Raw genomic sequence first — 23,489 nt, forward strand, 5'->3', positions numbered from 1 at the left:
ACGTCTCAGCATCTGTGCGTGTGTTTTGTTTCGGCGTGCGTTAGCCGAACTACGGTAGCTCTGATTCTCATTCCAGATGAGATACGTAGGCATAGGATGCGATATCCTAGCGAGCCCGTTCCCCGTTTCCCGAACTACGTCGACTCTGATGTTTGTGTCTGACAAACTACGTAGGCCCAGGATGCGATATCCTGTTGAGTCCTCTTCCTCCATCCTCCTCCGCCTGTTTATTCCAGTGTGTGTGCATTCTTTGAGCAGTTTCTTTCAGCAACCTTATTCTATTCCTTTTTTGAGCGTGGATCCCGTCGAGTACGACGGACGTGAGGGGTGTTAATATCTTCCCCTCGCGTAACCGACTCCTGATCCTTGTAATATCCGGCCGTAAGACCATTTCCTTTCCAGGTTTACTTCGAGCGTTTCCTTTCCCTCCTTTGGGATAAATAACGCACGGTGGCGGCTCTGTTTGTTTTGTTTTCCCGCCGGTTGTTTTTCGCGGATGCGACCACTTCCCTGCATATTTCTGCTTATTCTAATGCAGATTGGGGAAGTTGTATCACAACAAGAAAATCCACCACAGGCTTTTGCATCTTCATTGGAGAATCACTAGTGGCTTGGAGATCCAGCTGAAGCAGCCAACTGTCTTAAGATCATCAGCTGAGGCAGAATACAAGAAAATCCAACTGAAGCAGAGATCCAGCTGAAGCAGCCAACTGTATCACAACAAGAAAATCCCCCACAGACTTTTGCATCTTCACATCCGAGTTGCTATGGCTGAAACAGTTCCTAAGAACATTTGGCATCAATGTTCCATCATCTAAACTATTATGTGATAACACATCACAATTCAAATGGCAAGCAATCCAATGAGTCATGAAAGAGCCAAACACATTGATATAGATTGTCAACTTCATTAGAAAAAATGTGGATGCAGATTTCATCAAATTGATACACATTCCATCCAAGTATCAAATGACTGGTCCACTCACTAAAGCTTTACCCAGAAACATTGGTATACACACTGACATTGTCGACGTATATGTATTTATCATCATCATATATAATCATCAGAAAAAGCGTTTTAATTTTAATTTGGATTAGCTTTTGAGTTCTATCTGATTCTATTAAATCTATCAAAATTTCCTCAACATTTTCTTGTAACCGTTAATCTCCATTTCTCTCCCAAGACAATAACAATTGGCTTAAGTGCTTTCTCGACATATTGGTTTTCTTGGCATACATTACACTTTTTACTCTCTCTAAGTGTTTGATGTAAAGATCTACTTTAAGGTTCAATTATTCTAGTTCATCCAAAAGTAACCTTATTTTTTCCAACAAAATACATGCTTAAAGTTCTCAAGGAAGTCATCTTTCCTATATGGAGGGGTAAACATAAGAGTGACTGATAACCCCTCAATGATAAACGTATAAGGGCTTTCAAGCATACTAAATTACTTGGCAGCTTTTGGAGATACTGACAGTAGTCTAAGTTAATTATCTGCAAATTCCACAACTTACACAAGGATTCTGGAAGACTATGGAAGTCACCCTTAGAAAGATTAATTTACCTTAGATATTTTAAATGACCAATTGAATATGGCAACATTTTTCTTCTCTCAAAGAAGTCAATTGCTCGTAAAGAATAACATTTGAATATATAAGGTGAAAGTTTATCATCATCAGCACTCACTTGAATTATACAAGTCTTCAAAGATTTGAAGTTGGGCAACCCAAGTGATGGTTTCTTTGATTTGGAGTCGTGGATCCTTGGAAGCACATTGAATATTTGTTGTGGGGTCTTGGCTCCTTGAACATGTTATGTTATGGAATGCATGCTTACACAAAAACAAACTTGCACTGAATCGACATCCTGAAATGATTTCAACCTATAATTTGAAAGATGGCAAATTCTTTCGGACATGTTAGGCATGTGATTGTCATTTTTAATGCAGCAAACCTCTTCTATAATAGATTGAGCTAGATCGTGAAGATAAGTTCTCACCTTGTAAACTCCATTATTTGTTTTCTAAGACATAGAGCCACTCTTTTTCTTCTCTTTTAAAACGCAAAAGACTTCGTAATGCTATTGCGGCAAGAGGAACTCCCCTACACTTTTTTACTATTTCTTTCCCTATGACCATAAGCTCTGCCCGTTCATCGTCATTTGTTCCAAAGGCTCGTTGTTTAAACAATTCCCAGCAATCAGTCTCACATAGCATTGATACATTATGAGATGGCATCATTCCCATGATTGCTGCAACCTTTGGATGTTGAGTGGTGACCAAAGTTGAAGTCCCTTTTCCCCCACATGTCAATACAGATTTCAACCTCTGCCAATTTCCTTGTTCATCATCCCACACATCATCCAAAACAAGAAAATATCTTTTCCTTTGCAGTAAATCGAGAAGTCTTCTTTGTAGTGGCTCTGAATCCATATCAGCAGTTGCATGTCCAGATGTTGATTCTATAATGGCATTTATTATTCTCTTGAAACTAAAGTCTTCAGAAGCACATACCCAAACTCTTAGTTCAAAGTGATCGACTATCCTCTCATGATTGAAGATAAGTTGGGCCAGTGTTGTTTTTCCAAGTCCGCCTAGACCAACGGTTGGATAGACAGATAAATCCTCAAAAGCGGAAGCATCACCAACCAAAAGGCTATAACTTTATCATCATCTTCATCTCTTCCATAAACCTGAGGTTGAGTACTGATTGAAGTGGTTTGGCGCCAGTCAAGGACGTCACTCATACCCTCTTCATTTTCTTAGAAATTTTGTAACGGAAAGCAACATGTTTGGGATGAAAAGAGGATAAGAGGTTTCTACCTTATTGGAAAGGCTTCCCTTGACTCCTTCATACTTCAAAGCTTGAGTGGCACACTCGTTCAAGATGTCATCAAGGACGTGAGCAGCATCTTCGAGCTTATGCAGCCAGTAATTGATAGCACAGTGAGTGAATTGTTTCTCTTCAACGTCTTCAAGTGTAGCTTTAATTGTAGTGAGCAAACTTGAAAGACTATTAAATTATTGATCGAAATCCAATAATAGGTCAAGCTCTTTGTTAACAAGTGAGCTCAAATTGTGAAACACAAGTTCAAGCACAGCCTCAGCCATGTTGTAACTTTTGAAGATCCAAACAGTAGTTTCATCCAAGTCTACATGGTTATAATTACTCATAAAAACTGTCATGTAATGACCGATTTAGAGACTCAATAAAATCTAAGGCTTTAAATTGGTCCCTGGAGAGGAGAGACTGAAACAATTTGATCATTAAATTGGTCTCTAAACAGCAAATTTTTGTTTTAGATCTTATGAATGTGTTTTCAAAGGACTGTTGACTGGAAAGAATTATTGAACATTCAAGTAAAACATGGTAAATATCACTTTGTTTAATTTAACTTTCCTAGACTTTAGGCTCGCAAGACTTCGAGGGAATACAAATATATCATGAAAAAATTCAAGTAAAACATGGTAAATATCTGGAACACTTGGAAAACTGAATAGGATCAGCATATTTTAACACTCATTTTTCATTTTGATCCAATCTCACTATGTTTTAAAGTGTAGTCATAATGTTAAACTTAATACATTTTAAACAAAGCCCGGAAACAAAAACAGCATTCATCCTATTGATCTATTTTTGTGTACACGATCTTTTGAAGATGAGGCCAGAATTGTAATCTGGTATCCTTCCTACATATATATTTACAAAGCATTGGATTTCAGAGCCCACCAAAATCAAGCTAGACACCACTTCCCAGTATCGCAAGACGACGCTGTATCTCATACTTCTAGAAGACTAACCAAACTGTTCCGGTATTTAGAGATTTCTTTCATGTGGTTCAAGCCAAGGAAAACCCAGGAAATCAAACACCTCCCTTTCGGTATATAATTTCATATTTGCAGTACCTTTTGTGCCCTGCAAAATCAAGTGAATCAGAATATAATCGTTTTAATCTTTTTCGTAATTAGAAAAGGCCATACCCGTTTGCCACCAGAGCCTTGAATAGCTGGAAACAACCCTGTATCATCAAGCCTAAATCCTTTAGATTCTGCTTGCAGCCTCAACCTGCACCCGAACACCCAAAAGGAGGAAAAGCAACATAACTCGCCAACTATTGATCTTAAAGAAATCAATGAAATAGATAAACACCCGATATTCCATCAAATTTCTAACAGAAAGTACGAAAAGGAAGCATCCATTTTTTAAATAAGGAATATGAAAATGCAATATTGGTAGCTTTTTTTGGAAAGATATCTATTTCTTTCAGCCACAATGACAATGGAAAGTTCAGTTCAAAAGGAAGCAAGCATACCTCCTATTTAATACATCATTTCCGGTCCAAGCTACAAGTCCGAAAGCATATATGTCTCTTGGGTATACCTGCCAATACATTAATCCATCACATGCACTTCTGAAATGTCCATAAATAATAAGTCTGGACTAAGCAACAAACTACAACGAAAAATATGAACAATAGAGTATCACATTTACATTTTACCACGGTATTCGATGATTAATTGGTAAGTATTTTGACAAAACGAGAGAAATTGAAAAACATTACAAAAGTATGAACTGAAGTATCATATAAAAAAGCATGCAACTACAACTCTACAACAATATTTACAATGCTATATATGTCAGAAGGAAAACGAAATAAGAAACTTTTTTGACTACCAGCAGCCTTCATCAGTCATTCTATGAAGAGACCATATGTCACCTTTAAATCAATACGATGCCGCAACTCCCGTCCAGGATAAGTGCAAAAACCAAAGTATGTGTCAACACCAGAATCAGTGCCCTGTGTGCATGCATATATGGGAAGGTTACTGCAGAAACATCTACCAAAGTGACTTACACACAAAAATATCAGTATTGATTGGATTTGAATAATGCATGTTTTTTAGCAATAATTAATCATATTAAAATCAAAGGAAGATAAAGCTATAGGATGATGGTTTATATTAGATTCATGGTGTATATTACAATTTTAATATTAGCAATTTTAATATTAAAATCAAATAATTACATGCTCCTGATTTTAATATTAGCAATTTTTAATATTTTACAACACTTATGCATGTTTCAAATCCATGTACATGCCTATTTAGGATAATACCAATTAATGACTCACAATGCTATCTATGTTTAACAGGAACGCGTAGTCAGCCAAATAACTGTTAGGGACCAATTAGCACTACTTTTTATATCATTTTATTGGTCCCTTTTACCAAGTTTTGATGTAATTACACACTTTTATTCTCACTATTTTGTATAAATGCAATTAGGTTTAATTTATTTTGTTTTGAATAGTTATTTCACATATTTGTTAGTTTTTTAGAATTTTTGGTTAAGAAGGCTTTGGATTGCAACACCACACTTTGGACGAAGCTTGCCAAACAAGGAAGCTGGAGAAGCAACAGTTCGCGCCGCGAACTACCTTCGCGCCGCGAAGGCTGCGAATCCAGCAAGCTGACTGAGGGTCAAAAGTGTTGTCTTGCAGGAAAAAGTTTAATTGCCATTTTGATGTCTGCCTGGGAATTGCTTTCCTGCTTTAGATGATAATGACCAATTAGGGAAATGTCAACCTTTTTGTTAGAAAAATACATTATCCTAGGGCATTCATTGATTACTATACACACATTGATATTGAGAGCTTTTTTGTAAGAGGGAAAAACAGAGTTTTTCTTCTTTAACTTTCTGCTTTGAACAATGATGATGAGGAGCTAAACTCCCTTTTGTCAAGATTGGAGGTAGTAGCTATTCTCATATGTTTATGTACTCCATTTGATATATATATATATATATATGATAAAGATTGTTGATGTATTGAATGCTGTTTTTGCCCTAAGTTGAAAACCAGATTTGAGTAGTTGTCGAGAGAGATTATTTGAGTCTTGACATAAAACAGATTTTCAAGTAGTGAATAAGTTGTAAAGATAGATTTATTCATTACTCTTCTTTGGTATTAAGCATTAAAGATTGCTATATTGATAGTTAGGTGGAGAGATCGTCTAAGGATCAATATAGTGATAATCACAATATCATTTAGACATAAATGACTTTGAGAGGATACTTGAACATCATCAATAATCTTGAATCTATTTATTTATCATAAGGAATCATAAGCATTTGAAATAGTGAACTCCAATCTTGCCAAGTTTTTATATTAGACTAAAACCATTTTACTGTTTTTAGTGACATTTACTCACAAGATAACATTCCAACCAAAACAACCTTGTTACCTTCTAAACTTATAACATTTGAATTATAGAACGGCGGTAATATTAACCAATCTCTGTGGATACGATATAAAAATATTTGCCGAAGATATACTTTTCAACAAATTGGCGCCGTTGCCGGGGATTGGTGTCGATATTACAAGCATTGCAATAATTCTTTGTTTTAAGTTGTGTTACATTTATTATTATCTCTCTTTTGTTTCACTTGGTTTGTTAGTTTTGTAGATTCTAGTGCATGCGGGGAAGAGCAACCGAGGAGCAACTTCAATTCGATCCTGAAATTGAAAGAACACTTCGGAAGCTCAATAGCAAAATACGAAGAAGAAGGAAACTAGCCGAAGAGAGGAACCGGAGAGAAGAAGCATCTACTTCCGCACTTATTCCAATCGAAGAAGTGGTTGTAGAGGCTTGTGACGGAAACATGGCGGATGACAATCGTACCGAAATGTCCGCTAATAGTCCACGAAGAAATGCTCAATTTTCCCGTGGAGGAAGAAATACGGAGATGAAGACCGGAATCCTCCAACTTCTCTATGCAAATCCATTCACCGGAATGGATCATGAAGATCCATATACCCATCTCATCAAATTTTATGAGATTGCGGGTTCTACGGGAATAGATGAAACGGGTGAAGAGGCACTATTCAAGAGGATGTTCCCACACTCCTTAGTGGGAAAGGCAAAAGAGTGGTACCTTGATCAAGCACCGAGAGTGATGACGGATTGGAATTTGTTAGAAGAAAAGTTCTTGGAAAGATACTTCCCTCAATCCCGATTCATGGAAGCCAAAACGGCTATTGCGGTATTCACTCAAGGAGGCAACGAGTCTCTAAATGAAGCTTGGGAAAGATTCAAATCAATGTTGAGAAAATGCAAGGGACATGGTTTTGATGAGCTGACTCAAATCCATATTTTTCTAAATGGACTCCAATCAACTCACAAGACACTTCTGGACGCCACCGCGGGTGGCTCGTTTATGTCAAAAACTGCGGAAGAAGCTAAAGTCATTATTGAACGGATGACCCTCAATGATCATCAAGGTCAACATGATCGTAGCCCTTCACAACGTAAGCCGGGAGTTCTTGAGTTAAATACCAATGATGTCATCCTTGCTCAAAACAAGCTACTCTCTCAACAAGTGGAGCTTCTCACTCAACAAATGGCCAAGCTTCCACAGCAAATAAAAGAGATTCAAGGGTTTCAAGTTCAGCATCAAGTAGCATGTTGCGAATTATGTCAAGGGGATCACCCTACTGGTTTTTGTCCTCCACCCCAAGAAGAAGTTAGTTATGTGAACAATCAAAATCAGGGCTATCAAAGACAACAGCCTAACAATCAAGGCTACCAACCAAGAAACAATCAAGGCTATCAACCGTCAAGGTTCAACAATCAAAATTTTCAGCAGCAAAGTCCTTACCAACATCCAAACTCTCAAGGACAACAGTCGCAAGGAGGAAATTCCAAGCTAGAAGACACTCTTCAACAATTCATGCAAGCTTCCATGGCAAATCAGAAGAGTAACGAAGCGGCAATTAAAAATCTGGAAAATCAAGTAGGCCAACTTGCGAAGCAACTGTCGGAACAGAACGCAGGGCCTTCTTTCTCTGCTAACACTCAACCGAATCCAAAGGAGCATTGCAAAGCAATTGTCACAAGGAGTGGTAAAGAGTTGGTAAGTGAAAAAGGTGAAGAGATTGTAGAAGAGAACATCACTGATGGGATGCTGGAAGAAAAAGACATAGTTGATGAAAGGAAAAATGCTACTGAAAATGCTCAGTTCGCGCCGCGAACCACCTTCGCGCCGCGAAAAAAGCAGGTTTTGCCAACTGAGCAGCAGATTGATTTGGAAGGAACAAAGGATGTTGAATCAAAGAAGAAGAAGAAATCTGAGAAAGGGGTGAGCGTCATTCCGACTCAACATCTACCCTATCCACATGCTCCATCAAGGAAAGACAATGCTAGGCATTATGCACGGTTCATGGACATCTTCAAGCAACTCCAAATCAACATTCCATTTGCTGATGCATTAGAACAAATGCCGCGGTATGCTAAATTCATGAAGGACATTCTTACCAAGAAAAGGCGACACGTGGAAGATGAGACCATATTGCTTGATGCACGGTGTAGCGCCATCATCCAAAAGACTCTCCCAAGGAAGGAGTCTGATCCGGGCCGGGTTGTTCTACCGGTAACAATTGGAAGTACATACGTTGGAAATGGTTTGATTGACTTGGACTCTAGTATAAATTTAATCCCCCTCTCCATTGTCAAAAGATTGGGGAATGTTGAGATTAAATCGACGAGAATGACTCTACAACTAGCCGACAAGTCTACCACCTCACCATACGGAATCGCTGACATGCTTGTGAAAGTGGACAAATTTTTGTTTCCGGTGGATTTTGTAATAGTAGAGATGGATGAGGACCGTGATGTACCCCTAATTCTTGGAAGACCTTTTATGAAAACTGCTCGGATGATGATTGACATAGATGATGGGCTCATGAAGGTGAGAGTGCAAGATGAAAAGGTGACCTTTAATCTTTTTGAAGCTATGAAGCATCCAATCGACAAGCATGATTCTTTCCGAATCGATGCAATTGAAGAGGAAGTAGTGGAGGTCGCGAACCAAATTCATATCTCTAATCCTCTAGAAAGATCTCTTATCGGAGCATACAACGTGTTAACCGACAATGAGGAACGAGAGATCGAAGCAATGTTGCACGAGTTAGAATCTTGTGGTGAGCTGGCCTATCAAGAAGAATTAACGGAAGACTTGGATGCAAAGAAGAATACGGAAGAGCAAAAGTTAGAGTTGAAAATGCTTCCGTCACACTTGAAGTATGTGTTTCTTGGAGACGAGTGTACTAAACCAGTGATTATAAGCAACACGTTGTCCACACAAGAGGAAGACAAGTTGATTCAAGTATTGAAAAAGAACAAAGGTGCAATAGGGTGGGTGTTATCCGACTTGAAGGGTATTAGTCCGGCCTATTGCATGCATAAGATCATGATGGAGGAAAATTTCAAACCAGTTGCGCAACCTCAGAGGCGTCTGAATCCATCAATGAAAGAGGTGGTCCGGAAAGAAGTTGTCAAACTATTGGAAGCCGGAATGATTTATCCTATATCCGATAGTGCATGGGTGAGTCCGGTACAAGTGGTCCCCAAGAAAGGCGGAATGACGGTGATCAAAAATGATAAAAATGAGTTGATTCCGACAAGAACAGTGACAGGGTGGAGGATGTGTATCGACTATAGAAGGTTGAACCAAGCCACAAGGAAAGATCATTTCCCACTACCCTTCATGGATCAAATGTTGGAGAGGTTAGCCGGCAAAAATTTCTACTGTTTCTTGGACGGATATTCGGGGTATAATCAAATTTCAATAAATCCGGCAGATCATGAGAAGACAGCTTTTACGTGTCCTTTTGGCATCTTTGCTTACCGAAGAATGCCTTTTGGGTTATGTAATGCACCAGCCACTTTTCAACGGTGTATGCAAGCTATCTTCGCAGACTTAATAGAAGAATGCATTGAGGTGTTCATGGATGATTTTTCTGTTTATGGATCATCTTTCGAATTGTGTTTAAAACACCTTGATGTAGTTTTGGGGAGATGCGCGGAGACCAACCTAGTGCTCAACGGGGAAAAATGCAATTTTATGGTCACCGAGGGTATAATACTTGGTCACAAGATTTCTTCTGAAGGTCTAGAGGTGGACAAAGCCAAGGTGGAGGTTATTGAGAATCTGCCACCTCCAACTAACATTAAAGGGATAAGAAGCTTTCTAGGACATGCCGGTTTCTACCGGAGATTCATACAAGATTTTTCAAAGATCGCAAAGTCATTGAGCAATTTGCTCAACAAAGGTACGCCTTTTCTTTTTGATGAATCATGTCTTAAAGCTTTCCTAGATTTGAAAGAAAAGTTGGTCACCGCACCAATAATCGTAGCACCAAACTGGAACATTGATTTCGAACTCATATGTGATGCTAGCGATTATGCAGTTGGTGCGGTGTTAGGACAAAGAAGCGATAAATGTTTCCATGCCATACACTATGCTAGTAAGGTGCTTAATGAAGCACAAGTTAATTACGCAACAACTGAAAAGGAATTACTAGCCATAGTATATGCATTGGAAAAGTTTAGAGCTTATTTGATTGGTTCAAAAGTTGTAATCTACACTGACCACTCGGCGATAAAATATCTGCTTACCAAGCCGGATTCAAAACAAAAACAGAAACAGTACAAAGAAACTCAGAAATACAACAACTCTCAATTCTCCAAATTCTCAATCCTCCTCCTCTTCGTCACCACCTACATTTCCAAGAACATCCTCCATCTCCACATTTGGGTCTGCACTACCTCCTGCACCCCCCATAAAATTTGGCCTGCCCTCAGGTCAATTAGCATAAGCTGCATAGTCCGCTTGCGAAGGAAAAGTGCGGGCCTCTGGCGCCAGAAACGTGTTCTGGAACTGCTGCTGCATGGCATCGAAAAGAAACGATTGAGACCTCCTGGAGGCCTCAAAGCTCTCGCAACAGTAGTTGGCAAACGCCATCTGATCAAAGCCTGAGGTAGTGTGAGGTTGAGCTTGAGGTTTGGGACTGGCTCGGGCTCTGGATGAAGAAGTTCCAGGTGCATCAGTCTTATCATTTTGGTTTTGCAGAAACCTGTTCAGATATGAGTCATTGATCACACTGGTGATCGAGAAGTGTACTTCCTCAGGGATGGGAACATTTGCCTTATGGCAAAGTCCCATGATAAGTCCCGGATATGCGAGTACACCAGCTTTCCCACCGAAATTGGTTCCGCTCAAAACCATTTTTCTCAGTTCGCCTGCAATGAGGGCTGCGACATCCACAGACTTCCCGACCATGATGCAGTACAATAGACACCCTACATCCATAGGAATTGTGGTGGTGTGGCTTCTTGGTCGGATATTAGTCAACAGTAGCACCAGAAAAGCCCTAGCTTCCAAATTAAAATTTTCTCTTTTCCACAATTTCGGATGTCCTTGATCATTTAGTTCGTAGGATTTTCCGCTTAGACATAGGGTAGCATTGACCGCTTCCAGATTCCACCTGTTAGCTGCCTCCATGGTACTGTACTCACAACACTCACCCTCTCCGAGAGTGAGGGGATTACCCAGATAAGAATTAATGTCATCCCTTCCGAAGGAAACGATTTTGCCCCTTACCCTGGATTTGTAGATGAAAGCCGTACCCTCCTCGCGATGCATAGCATTCGCATAAAATTCTCGAACAATATCGTAGTTGATTGCTGCTTCTGGTTCGCATAACTTCATCCACTTCCGTCGTTCAAAAGCCGCAACCACGCTATGATACACCCCGGTTGGAGCTAGCCGGATAAACCTCTCAGGCAAAATGGTTCTCTTAATGAGGCTCTCGAATAGTGCCTCGTGTTTATCACTAATGAACTTTCTAAATGAACGGGCTTGAGGAGGTGCCGTGGTTTTAGTTCTTTTGGACATCTGCAATCAACACCAGAACAACCACAGAACAAACTTGAACAGGATTAGCAAACAATCAACACAAAATCATGGTGCTGGAATTCACAGTTCGCGGCGCGAAGGCCAGTTCGCGGCGCGAACTCTGCGAATCCAGGAAATTTCCCAGAGCTTCCTTGTGAGAACTTTGATTGATTGGGGGTAGATTGCTCCCAAGCTCTGGGAAATTTCCTGGATTCGCAGAGTTCGCGCCGCGAACTGTGAATTCCAGCACCATGATTTTGTGTTGATTGTTTGCTAATCCTGTTCACGTTTGTTCTGTGGTTGTTCTGGTGTTGATTGCAGATGTCCAAAAGAACTAAAACCACGGCACCTCCTCAAGCCCGTTCATTTAGAAAGTTCATTAGTGATGAACACGAGGCACGATTCGAGAGCCTCATTAAGAGAACCATTTTGCCTGAGAGGTTTATCCGGCTAGCTCCAACCGGGGTGTATCATAGCGTGGTTGCGGCTTTTGAACGACGGAAGTGGATGAAGTTATGCGAACCAGAAGCAGCAATCAACTACGATATTGTTCGAGAATTTTATGCGAATGCTATGCATCGCGAGGAGGGTACGGCTTTCATCTACAGATCCAGGGTAAGGGGCAAAATCGTTTCCTTCGGAAGGGATGACATTAATTCTTATCTGGGTAATCCCCTCACTCTCGGAGAGGGTGAGTGTTGTGAGTACAGTACCATGGAGGCAGCTAACAGGTGGAATCTGGAAGCGGTCAATGCTACCCTATGTCTAAGCGGAAAATCCTACGAACTAAATGATCAAGGACATCCGAAATTGTGGAAAAGAGAAACTTTTAATTTGGAAGCTAGGGCTTTTCTGGTGCTACTGTTGACTAATATCCGACCAAGAAGCCACACCACCACAATTCCTATGGATGTAGGGTGTCTATTGTACTGCATCATGGTCGGGAAGTCTGTGGATGTCGCAGCCCTCATTGCAGGCGAACTGAGAAAAATGGTTTTGAGCGGAACCAATTTCGGTGGGAAAGCTGGTGTACTCGCATATCCGGGACTTATCATGGGACTGTGTCGTAAGGCAAATGTTCTCATCCCTGAGGAAGTACACTTCTCGATCACCAGTGTGATCAATGACTCATATCTGAACAGGTTTCTGCAAAACCAAAATGATAAGACTGATGCACCTGGAAATTCTTCATCCAGAGCCCGAGCCAGACCCAAACCTCAAGCTCAACCTCACACTATCCCAGGCTTTGATCAGATGGCGTTTGCCAACTACTGTTGCGAGAGCTTTGAGGCCTCCAGGAGGTCTCAATCGTTTCTTTTCGATGCCATGCATCAGCAGTTCCAGAACACGTTTCTGGCGCCAGAGGCCCGCACTTTTCCTTCGCAAGTGGACTATGCAGCTTATGCTAATTGGCCTGAGGGCAGGCCAAATTTTATGGGGGGTGCAGGAGGTAGTGCAGACTCAAATGTGGAGATGGAGGATGTTCTTGGAAATGTAGGTGATGACGAAGAGGAGGAGGATTGAGAATTTGGAGAATTGAGAGTTGTTGTATTTCTGAGTTTCTTTGTACTGTTTCTGTTTTTGTTTTTGGGAATTTGTGATGTACTTTGGGTGGCTCTAGTTCACCATGACTTTATTTTGGCACTTTAATTTTGTTAGTATTTTAACAAGTGCATGAATGCTAGTTGAGATTTAAGTGTGTTTTAATCAAATTTTGATTTACCAACATTTTTGTTTAATTGTTCTTATTCTTAAGTCAAGCTTTAAGCAACCGAGAAATGATCGTAAAGAAAGAAGCATAGGACACTTCGAGTGGTGATGATAAGAATTAGTGTCGGCATTTCAAGGTACACTTTATCACTCTCTAGACTTAACATGAGTAGTTTGATGGTGTGTGCAAATTCCATTTCATAAAGTCATTGAAGTATATGTCAGTTTTGAATCAAAATAGGACTTAACCAATTGTGAGGAGGTTTTCCATTGTACACTAAAAAGCGGGAAACCGAGCATTATTTTAACTCATTCTTATCATGCTAAATCATGCATCAATCTATTTTTGTGTGAAAATTTTGAAAATGATAGAGGCATTGTTTGTGAGAAAAACCATTTGACCAAAAAGTTTGAATCAACTAACCTTGTGAGGAATAATCCTTAGTAACCCCCTTTGAGCTTATTTTAGGATTCATTTGATTGATCATTGTAAAATCAATTGAAAATTGTGGAATAAATGAATCCTAATTTCTTTCGTATCAGTTGAAACCTCAAACCGAGTTGTTTGCAAGATTTTGCCTTTTGCTTATTTCTAAGTAGGAAGCATTATTGAATAAATTTGGTTTTGGAATCTAAAGTTGGGGAAAGTAAAGTGAAAAGTTGATTAGAAACTTGGAAAAATGAGTTTTTATGAAAGGGTAAAAATATGAAAAGAAACAAGAAAAAGAAATCACCCTTGAAACCATAGAGCAAAGAAAAAAGAATAAAAAAAAAAAACAAAGAAAATGCTCATGGTTGTGTGGATTTGAAAAGAAAAAGAAAAAGAAAAAGATAGGAATCAAAGAAAGGGAAATTGTGTAGAGTTAAATGTTTGAGAATGCTCCCTTAGGATAAGCAATTGGGTTGAATTCTCTTAATCATATCCTTTCTTGTAACCTAAGCCACATTACAACCTTGAAAGACCTCTTGATTCTCATTTTTCACATGATTTAGTATTTGTTGTGATAACCGCATGATTTGAGTTGTTGTTGATTTAATTGCTTGGATGAGTGAAAGTAACCCTTCATGTTATTCATCATTATTATGATGTGTGTGTAAGTTTGATTCAATTTTGACATATATGGCTTTGAATTCCTTGGAATGATTTTTGCACTTTACCATTTCCCTTATTCATGTTTTGTCTAGAATTGAGATAGGTGAATTGAGAAAATGCCAAACGCTTTTGAACCATTTGAATGTCCTTGATAAATTCTTATTTAAATCTTTTGTGTCATTGCTTTGGTTGTAAGGGTGGAAACTTTTGTTTAGGGACAAACAAAATGCTAAGTTGGGGAGAGTTGTTAGGGACCAATTAGCACTACTTTTTATATCATTTTATTGGTCCCTTTTACCAAGTTTTGATGTAATTACACACTTTTATTCTCACTATTTTGTATAAATGCAATTAGGTTTAATTTATTTTGTTTTGAATAGTTATTTCACATATTTGTTAGTTTTTTAGAATTTTTGGTTAAGAAGGCTTTGGATTGCAACACCACACTTTGGACGAAGCTTGCCAAACAAGGAAGCTGGAGAAGCAACAGTTCGCGCCGCGAACTACCTTCGCGCCGCGAAGGCTGCGAATCCAGCAAGCTGACTGAGGGTCAAAAGTGCTGTCTTGCAGAAAAAGTTTAATTGCCATTTTGATGTCTGCCTGGGAATTGCTTTCCTGCTTTAGATGATAATGACCAATTAGGGAAATGTCAACCTTTTTGTTAGAAAAATACATTATCCTAGGGCATTCATTGATTACTATACACACATTGATATTGAGAGCTTTTTTGTAAGAGGGAAAAACAGAGTTTTTCTTCTTTAACTTTCTGCTTTGAACAATGAGGAGCTAAACTCCCTTTTGTCAAGATTGGAGGTAGTAGCTATTCTCATATGTTTATGTACTCCATTTGATATATATATATGATAAAGATTGTTGATGTATTGAATGTTGTTTTTGCCCTAAGTTGAAAACCAGATTTGAGTAGTTGTCTAGAGAGATTATTTGAGTCTTGACATAAAACAGATTTTCAAGTAGTGAATAAGTTGTAGAGATAGATTTATTCATTACTCTTCTTTGGTATTAAGCATTAAAGATTGCTATATTGATAGTTAGGTGGAGAGATCGTCTAAGGATCAATATAGTGATAATCACAATATCATTTAGACATAAATGACTTTGAGAGGATACTTGAACATCATCAATAATCTTGAATCTATTTATTTATCATAAGGAATCATAAGCATTTGAAATAGTGAACTCCAATCTTGCCAAGTTTGTATATTAGACTAAAACCATTTTACTGTTTTTAGTGACATTTACTCACAAGATAACTTTCCAACCAAAACAACCTTGTTACCTTCTAAACTTATAACATTTGGATTATAGAACGGCGGTAATATCAACCAATCTCTGTGGATACGATATAAAAATATTTGCCGAAGATATACTTTTCAACAATAACATACCATGGGTAGAGAAAAAGCAAAAGCCAACACTACCTCTTCACTGTGGGTACTGAAAATTAAATCCTCCCTCAGGAAATTCATATCCTTTAAACACTTCACAAACTTGGGCAAGAATCCTTTGTGACTGCAACACATGAACAAATCTAGTGAGCCTCTCAGCATGAGAAAAAATATTGCACAAGTAAAAGAGAAGTGTAGAATGATAGTTGATCACATTTTCAAAAACCAAGATGAAAATGACATGTGTTGATTGAAATGCATACTTTCAGTTGAATACAGTATAACTGCATATTTCCCAACGAATACACTATATAAAAACCAAGCAGTACCTTGTTCCATCAGGATGTGTTATAATGATATCAATGTCCCCACAAGTAGCTTTCCCACGTCGATATGATCCTCCACAAATAATGATAACCTGATTGAATCAGAAGCAGAGTAACCAGGTTTCAATGTAATGCTTCAATTCTAAATCGGGGGCACCTGATAAAAATACTTTTAAAAAATTGGGGAAGAGAAAATTATTAACTATTCGTCCAGCCTAGTGGTTTGGCTGTAGGATATTTTATATGGAATCTCGGGTCAAAACATGTGTTGGCGACTAGGCCAATAGTAAAAAAAAAATTATTAATTATTAAAATGGCACTAATGACCATTATTATTGTTCAAACTGCTATTTATGAAGAAAATTTTGAAGTGCTCACCCCAGGTAAAACATCCTCCCCAACTTTCTGCAAAATTTGTTCCATCTCTTGAACCTATCGAATCAAAAAGAGAACAATGATTTTAGGTAAAATAAAACAAGTTCCTTTTTTGGGAAATAATAGAAAATAAAAGGTACCACCGGACATACCTCATGGCGTGGAACCCGTTGCCTAATATCATCAAAGTATTTCAATCCTAACTTCTGTGCATTTGTAAGTGAATCATCATTCCTAAGATCGTCTAATGTACGGTGTCCTTTGTCATACAATTTCAGAGCTGTGGCTGGGCCTACACCCCAAACTTCTCCAAATAAAGATATTGTTTGCACCTACAGTTGAATTGAATCAAATAAGGCACAAGATTGCAATTAAAATGTCAAAAATATACCTTTTCCAAATAAAGATATTGTTTGCACCTATTTTATGGAATATATGCTATTTCCTATTATATATCAATCAACTAACCAATAAAAGATAAGAATAACAAAATGCCAATCAGTAGGACAGTAAGTTATAAAATTAAATAAATATGACCAAGAGTGTTTAAAAAGGCCAGGTACTAAATACCTTTTCATCAATTTCAAAGTGTTCCAATTTCGATAACTTCCCAGTAGTGATTATCTCCTGAATCTGAACACAGTAAAAACAATTTTTTGTCTATTACCTGACCCAAACAAGTTGCTCAATATGTACAAAGGAAAAAGGCACAGATGTCTTATTGAGGATCAAATGCAGATGTTTGTATTAGCAATGAAGAGTCATTTGTCAACAATGAATAATATCAATTTTGAAAAGTTGATAAAAGAAGTTAGTAATAAGAAGCATAATTGAACATTGGAACCCAGCTTTCTAAAAATGGAAAGAATCATAGCTCACAGAAATTATCAGACTAGTATCTAAATAACAACACGTGCACTTTTATTCTGCAATGAAAATGATAGGCACCCATGCACTAGAAAAATCCCTCCCTTATAAGCTAATTGTCAAGGGAGAAAAACCAAACCACTTAAGTATTTCACTAAGCATCGCATACTACTCGGTACAGGGCCTAGGATCTCCATATTCATAACCAAGTCCCTGTTAATATTATAGCACTGCACCTAAGAGAAAACATCTCAGAGGCTTCACTTTACAATGCTTCATTCAGCCTTTTTCTGGCCGGTCGACTCCCTCGAATACCATTTTAGACAAACACCCAAGTACTAAGGGACCCTATACTACTCGAGGATCAGAATACCTAAGTCCTGACCAGACAACGAAGCTCATAGAATAGCTAAAGGTTATTACTAGAGATAGATGACAATTTAGCTGAGGAGGATCTTAATTTAGCTGAGGAGGGAAGAACAATGGAGTTATTAGCAACTATTCAGAAACTAAAGATAAATTTATTCAAACTTCCAGTAGAAGAGCAGCGTAAGAAGAAAGAGGCCACTAAGTCAAGACAGAATGTCTAGTCGTAAATTGACTTACATGATCCTTCATTGATTTTCCAATTGACGGGAGGTTTTTTATCTGGTCTACACTTTCAATTTTAAATGACAACTTCTCAATCACTGAAATAGCTTTGTAGTAGCTAAAGGATCTCCGGTCCTCACCCAATGCTTTCAAACATTATTAGTACAATAAGTGAACTTTAGAATAACCGGAAATGAAAGAAGAAAAAACAGCAATATGTAGGAGTTATACGAGTCTTATACCTCTATATATGTTCACAAGTTTCCCAAATATCTCTGTAATGTTCTTGTTTAGGTCAGGTGGACAGTACGGCAAGGACGACTGCAGTGAGCTCACCATGATAGAAGAGTTTCAACAAGGCATGAAAATTAGAGTGTGAACTTAAAGATAAAAAATATTTCATAAATGCATTATGCATGTGCTCCAAAGCCATTTACATTAGTTTCCCTCTAACCTATTATCTATAACAAAACACGACAGTACTAGATATTGAGAAAAAATGTTTTTTTCGTCAAAAGTTTATTCAATTCAGAGGATACAAAAGAAAGTTCAGGATGAAAATAATTAAAGTAAATAGTCATCAACTGTATGGATGTGGATCTTACTGCCTCATTTTCAGCATCAAGGTGTTGTGGTCTTCTGTCAGCATTATTTAAATTCTCAATTTCACTGTGACTGCTTGTTGTGCTTGTTGATGAAAGTGGTGCATTTTCTTTTCTATCTTTGTTACTATCAAGGTTTACAATTTCGGTATCCTTAGAAGATGATTTGATCTTCTTATTTTGTAATTTCTGAGGTTCACTAGAAATGCTTCCATCAGTTGACTTGGGATCCAAAGACTTGTCAAGTTCATTGATACCTTCACCTTGAGGATCTAAATTCAGTACATACAGATCCTCTGATAATTTCTCCCCTAATTTCAAACTTTCCTCCAGCCATTGATATCGGAGAACTCTCTGCAGAAAGCATCATCGACCAATAAAATGAAAACATGTAAAAGCACATTATTACCATAGAAATAGAAACTCACAATGTGCACATGGAAGGTGATTGTTAACCAAAAGAAAATAATTGCATACCAACATGATTCAGCCATTCAAATACTATTAATCAATTTCCATTTTGATGGTTTAAAGATATACTGAAGACAACATCAAATTGGGACCCTCGGGTGTAGACGGCTAACATTCTAAGTTGAGTAGAACTTAGAAAATGAACCTTTTAATCTACACCCAATAGTGAATGTGTAGTAGTGTAGTGTGACTGTGACTGCAGCAAGCAACACATATCTTCAAATTGACCAGATATTAAAAATATAGACCACTTCCAATTGATCCTGAAGAAAGAATTGCATATTCAAAGGGATAAAGTGAGTGTTTACTCAATATAGTTAGCATCTATTTTTCACCTCAACGAAACAATAATAAACTCAACTTATGAAGCATCGAGATAAACATAGACATCATTAAATGAAACTATATGTGTAGGGTCGGCATATTGTCAAACACCTTACATGGTGTAAGTGCTACATATTACATAAAGTTAGAAGTTAAAAAAGCGAACCCCTTTAAAACGTAACAAGCGGTGGGTATCCAATTCATGTAGAAGGGTTTGTGAGTCAATGGCAAAAACATGAGTAACACGTTTGGAGAAGCGGTCCTCTATCACAGCCCCCATTTGCACCATCCTCTGCTTCCAAATCTTACACGGAAAAAATACAAACTTTGGAATTGAAAAAGGATAATAGAAAGTGGGTTTTGAAAATATAAAAGATTAAAGTGTTTTGTTTATGAACCTGTAATCGACGAGCTTGAACTCCTTTGGAGACGAAAAAGACAAGCATTCCTTCAAACATTCCGTGAGGATCAGATTGTTCCTTCGTTGCAGGTTTTGTCTTTGGCGCCATTTTGACGAACTTTCTTACTTCATTTTGTAACAGACGCCATGGATGTAATGTAATGTAACTATGATGTGAGTGTCGAGCCACGTGTGGACACGTAGATATATTGTTTTGGTGTCACATAGATAAATCAAACATAAACTTTAACTAAGAACATACGAAATTTTTTTTTTGATCTTTTCTTCTTAAATTGTCACATTGCATTTAAATAATTTTAACTACTTTTATTTCAACGATAATGGTAAATAAACCATTTATATTTTATGCATCTCTATATATTATTTTATTTGTACTATATTTTAATAATTATTTTTCAATTGAATTTGTATAAAAATAATAGTAATATTTAATGTTAAGTTCTCTACTTTTAAGAATGTTTTAGCAATCTTCATGTCTTAAATTTAAAAGATTAATGTTGTTACATCATCAAAAAATAATGGAAGTTAAATATTAATGAATTATTAAGTTTTTACTATTAGAAATGCTCTAAAAGATCAACCTCTAACTAATTCGATTGAATTCTTAAAATAGATTTCATTAAATTTCATATATCATTTTATATTTTCTAATTAATTAAATTGTTAGGTGAGAATATGGACATAAAGAGGTTTAGAAAGGGGAGTTGAATAAACATATCCAGTAAAAGACAAATTCAAAAATATTTTAGGTCTCATAAACTAAATCAAAGATTTTAAGAAGCTCCGAAGAAAAATACAACGTTAAGAGAACTTGAAAGCATATCAATGAATTAAGTCAAGAAAAATATTACATGATATCACTAAGGACTTGATTGCTTCTAATGCAAGTCGATCACAAGAGAATCAGAGTCATTTTAAACAAAGCGATTTAAAAACTCTTTACATAGATGTTCATTCTAGACATAAGTGTATTTATGATAATTCAATAAGATTGATGCATCGCATACTTACGCTTCTCACGTTAAATTCTATAAGCACAGTCTAACTTATATGACATACAAATAATACAATAATGCATTTAGCAATAGTGATATTAATGAATGTTGGAGCATTAAAGAAGATAAGGGGAGAAGGAAAAGATACACAAAGATGTATAGTGGTTCGGAGTTCGTCCTCATTTTCCCTACTCCACTCTTCAATGGTGTTAAGAACCATCGAGAAATAATCACGACATTCCACTATTTTGATAAGTTTGAAATAACCATTTTGATTACAACAAAATATCACACTTTATAATTTCATTTGTTGATGCAATCACTCAAACTGTTAACAAAAACAAGATTCTCAAATATCTTGGTCCAATAACCTTGATATCCATAATAACCTGCTCCAGGTATTCATGTGTGACAATCCATCTGATCCCACTGATTTCTTATTTGAACGATTGTCATTAGCTAAGTGTTAATTGGACAACTCTCAACTTTATCTACGATACGCCTTTTTACATTGTCACCAAAGTTGGGCATCTTTCAACTCCGCCTTAGAAACAATTTGTATTATACTTCGCCAAAGTCTTCCACGGAGTATATTGAAATTATCTTCTTGGTAAATACCAATAAAAATCAAACTGCGTTCAAGAAATGATATCTTTACCTGTTACAAACATCAAATTTCACATAAAAACATTAGATACCCTAATGTACCATTAGTCTCCCTCATTACTCAATCTTTAGAGATGAAGGTCCACAAAAATGGAGAATGACTAAGGATGAAGATGATAACAATGCCAAGGAATCTTAAAAAGACTATAATTCATAAGGTATTAGTCAATGGATTAGATGTAGGTGAAATAAGAACACACACACAAGAATCTTTCTGATTTCTGGATGAATGGGTCTTGGCTCTTGACTAATATCATGAGCTTGATTAATCCTGAAAAACACTACAAGATTAATCAACTCACTCTCTCTAATTCATTCAAACAATAATAAAGTGCAACAAAAAGAAGTGAGTCTAACATGGATCTACACTTAAGAAGTTTTTTTTAAGAAGAAGAGAAAGATTGAATGTGCTAGGAATAGACACACTAAAGAAGAGAAGACAAAATTGCATTTTTGTCTCTATGGGTTTCACCCACAAAGTTTTAGACTTGTTCTTTTGATAAAAAAACAACAATTTAAATCTAAGATGGAAAATTAGATCATCGAAACTATGATTCGAGTCAAGAAGAAATCATGATTCAAATCACAAGATATTGTGATTCGAGTCAAGAAGAAATCACTATTCAAATCATAAGATATTATAATTCAAGTCAAGTTAAACTTATAATTTGAGTCAGAGCCCAAATTAAGCTTCATGGAGACATTTGATTCGAGTCAAGATTATCACTTGATTTGAGTCACATGAGGTTGTGATTCTAATCAGGTTCGTTTTGTGATTCAAATCAGTTCATCCAGAGGCAAACTGAAATTTCGACAAGGCTCGTGATTCAAGTCACACTTAACACTTGATTTGAATCAAGTCACTCTACATCTTGATTTAAGAGTTTTAACTTGTGATTTAATTCACACTTGGTGAAATAAAAAAAAAATTGCAAGGATAAAAAAGGAACGATATTATAGATCAAACACTCTTATTTTATTGAGTAATGAAGGGTTTTAATGGTATAATACTAAAATAGCTCACTCAAATGCGAATAAAATACAAACATGCGAATATTGAATGATAAGAAAATTACAAATACACAAACAAACTATAACATAAAGATATACACTCAAATTGGAAAAAACATCAAAACAAGTAAACTATATCAAACGATAATGTAACTGCACTTTCAGTCTCCCCTTTTTTGTTGTTTGGAAAATTTAGAGATATTATTGTTAATTAAATATTTCTAGCGTTATTTGGAATTTGACAATGAAATGAATCTGGTGAATTTCATTAGTACACTATAGATGAGCATACAACACTTCGCTTGACTTGTAAAGTTTCCCCTGCATTAAACACTTGATGCGCGTAAATATCGATACCTTCTCCCATTTGACAAATTTCAAAAAGAGATAGTGAAAAAAACACAATCAATTGAACCCATAATAATACAAAAGCCAAAAAAGCCCTAAGGGCATACCATTCTTTAGGGAGGAAGCAACAACTGAGGAGAATGCTGATGAGGAGGATGGTGATGACTTAGATTTTGATGAAGAGGAGTAGAGGTTGTTTGACATTGATAAAAAAAAGGCTTGTTCGACAAAGTGAATAATTTTTTAAGCTTTTTGATCAATATTTTTTGTAGTGTTCTAGTTTTTATTTTAGGATGTTTAGTTTTATTTGAGTTGTAGTTTAAAAACTACTTTTGGGATTTGTACTACTATTTAATTTTGACTCTTTGGAGACTGTTCTTATTGGTGTTTACACAATAACATTTGGTTATTTGGTTGAATGCATTATGTTTAAATCTTTCACGTAGTTTGTTTAAATTGTTTCTATAGTTTGCTTCTACAATGAATTAGTTGATGTTTGTCTTCAAGATTGGTTTCTATTTTGTTCAAAAAGTATCCAATGAAGATTCAA

General features: G+C 36.9%; 1 protein-coding gene and 1 pseudogene across 2 annotated transcripts; both read right to left on the minus strand.

Annotated features, from left to right (window-relative positions):
• Positions 1-1,940: 1,940 nt before the first annotated feature.
• LOC127123133 (putative disease resistance protein RGA3) lies at positions 1,941-3,110 on the minus strand (annotated as a pseudogene).
• Positions 3,111-3,437: 327 nt separating this feature from the next.
• On the minus strand, positions 3,438-20,117 carry LOC127119404 (DNA polymerase lambda). 2 transcript variants are annotated; one of them, XM_051049638.1, is made up of 14 exons: positions 19,897-20,117; positions 19,665-19,802; positions 18,707-19,057; positions 18,344-18,422; positions 18,117-18,247; positions 17,214-17,276; positions 16,796-16,975; positions 16,647-16,700; positions 16,272-16,360; positions 15,976-16,066; positions 4,718-4,798; positions 4,313-4,380; positions 3,981-4,065; positions 3,438-3,915 (listed from the first exon to the last, which is right to left on the minus strand). In XM_051049638.1, exons 1-14 carry the CDS (start codon positions 20,005-20,007, stop codon positions 3,817-3,819), a joined length of 1,620 nt encoding a protein of 539 aa, XP_050905595.1. In that variant the 5' UTR covers positions 20,008-20,117; the 3' UTR covers positions 3,438-3,816. The 2 variants fall into 2 exon arrangements, with proteins under 2 accessions (XP_050905595.1, XP_050905594.1); XM_051049637.1 differs by having other exon boundaries at positions 15,943-16,066.
• Positions 20,118-23,489: the final 3,372 nt, after the last annotated feature.

The sequence above is a fragment of the Lathyrus oleraceus genome, chromosome 2 (assembly GCF_024323335.1).
Source record: "Lathyrus oleraceus cultivar Zhongwan6 chromosome 2, CAAS_Psat_ZW6_1.0, whole genome shotgun sequence".
In the NCBI taxonomy this organism is placed as follows: domain Eukaryota; kingdom Viridiplantae; phylum Streptophyta; class Magnoliopsida; order Fabales; family Fabaceae; genus Lathyrus; species Lathyrus oleraceus.

What these genes read in the sequence shown, in the direction of transcription:
- LOC127119404 (XM_051049637.1), bottom strand. Translation starts at nt 20,007, where the DNA reads ATGGCGCCAAAGACAAAACCTGCAACGAAGGAACAATCTGATCCTCAC. An exon ending in AATGATGTATTAAATAGGAG is followed by an intron (nt 4,066 to 4,312) that starts GTATGCTTGCTT and finishes GTTCGGGTGCAG; the next exon opens with GTTGAGGCTGCAAGCAGAAT. An exon ending in AAGGCTCTGGTGGCAAACGG is followed by an intron (nt 3,916 to 3,980) that starts GTATGGCCTTTT and finishes TTGATTTTGCAG; the next exon opens with GGCACAAAAGGTACTGCAAA.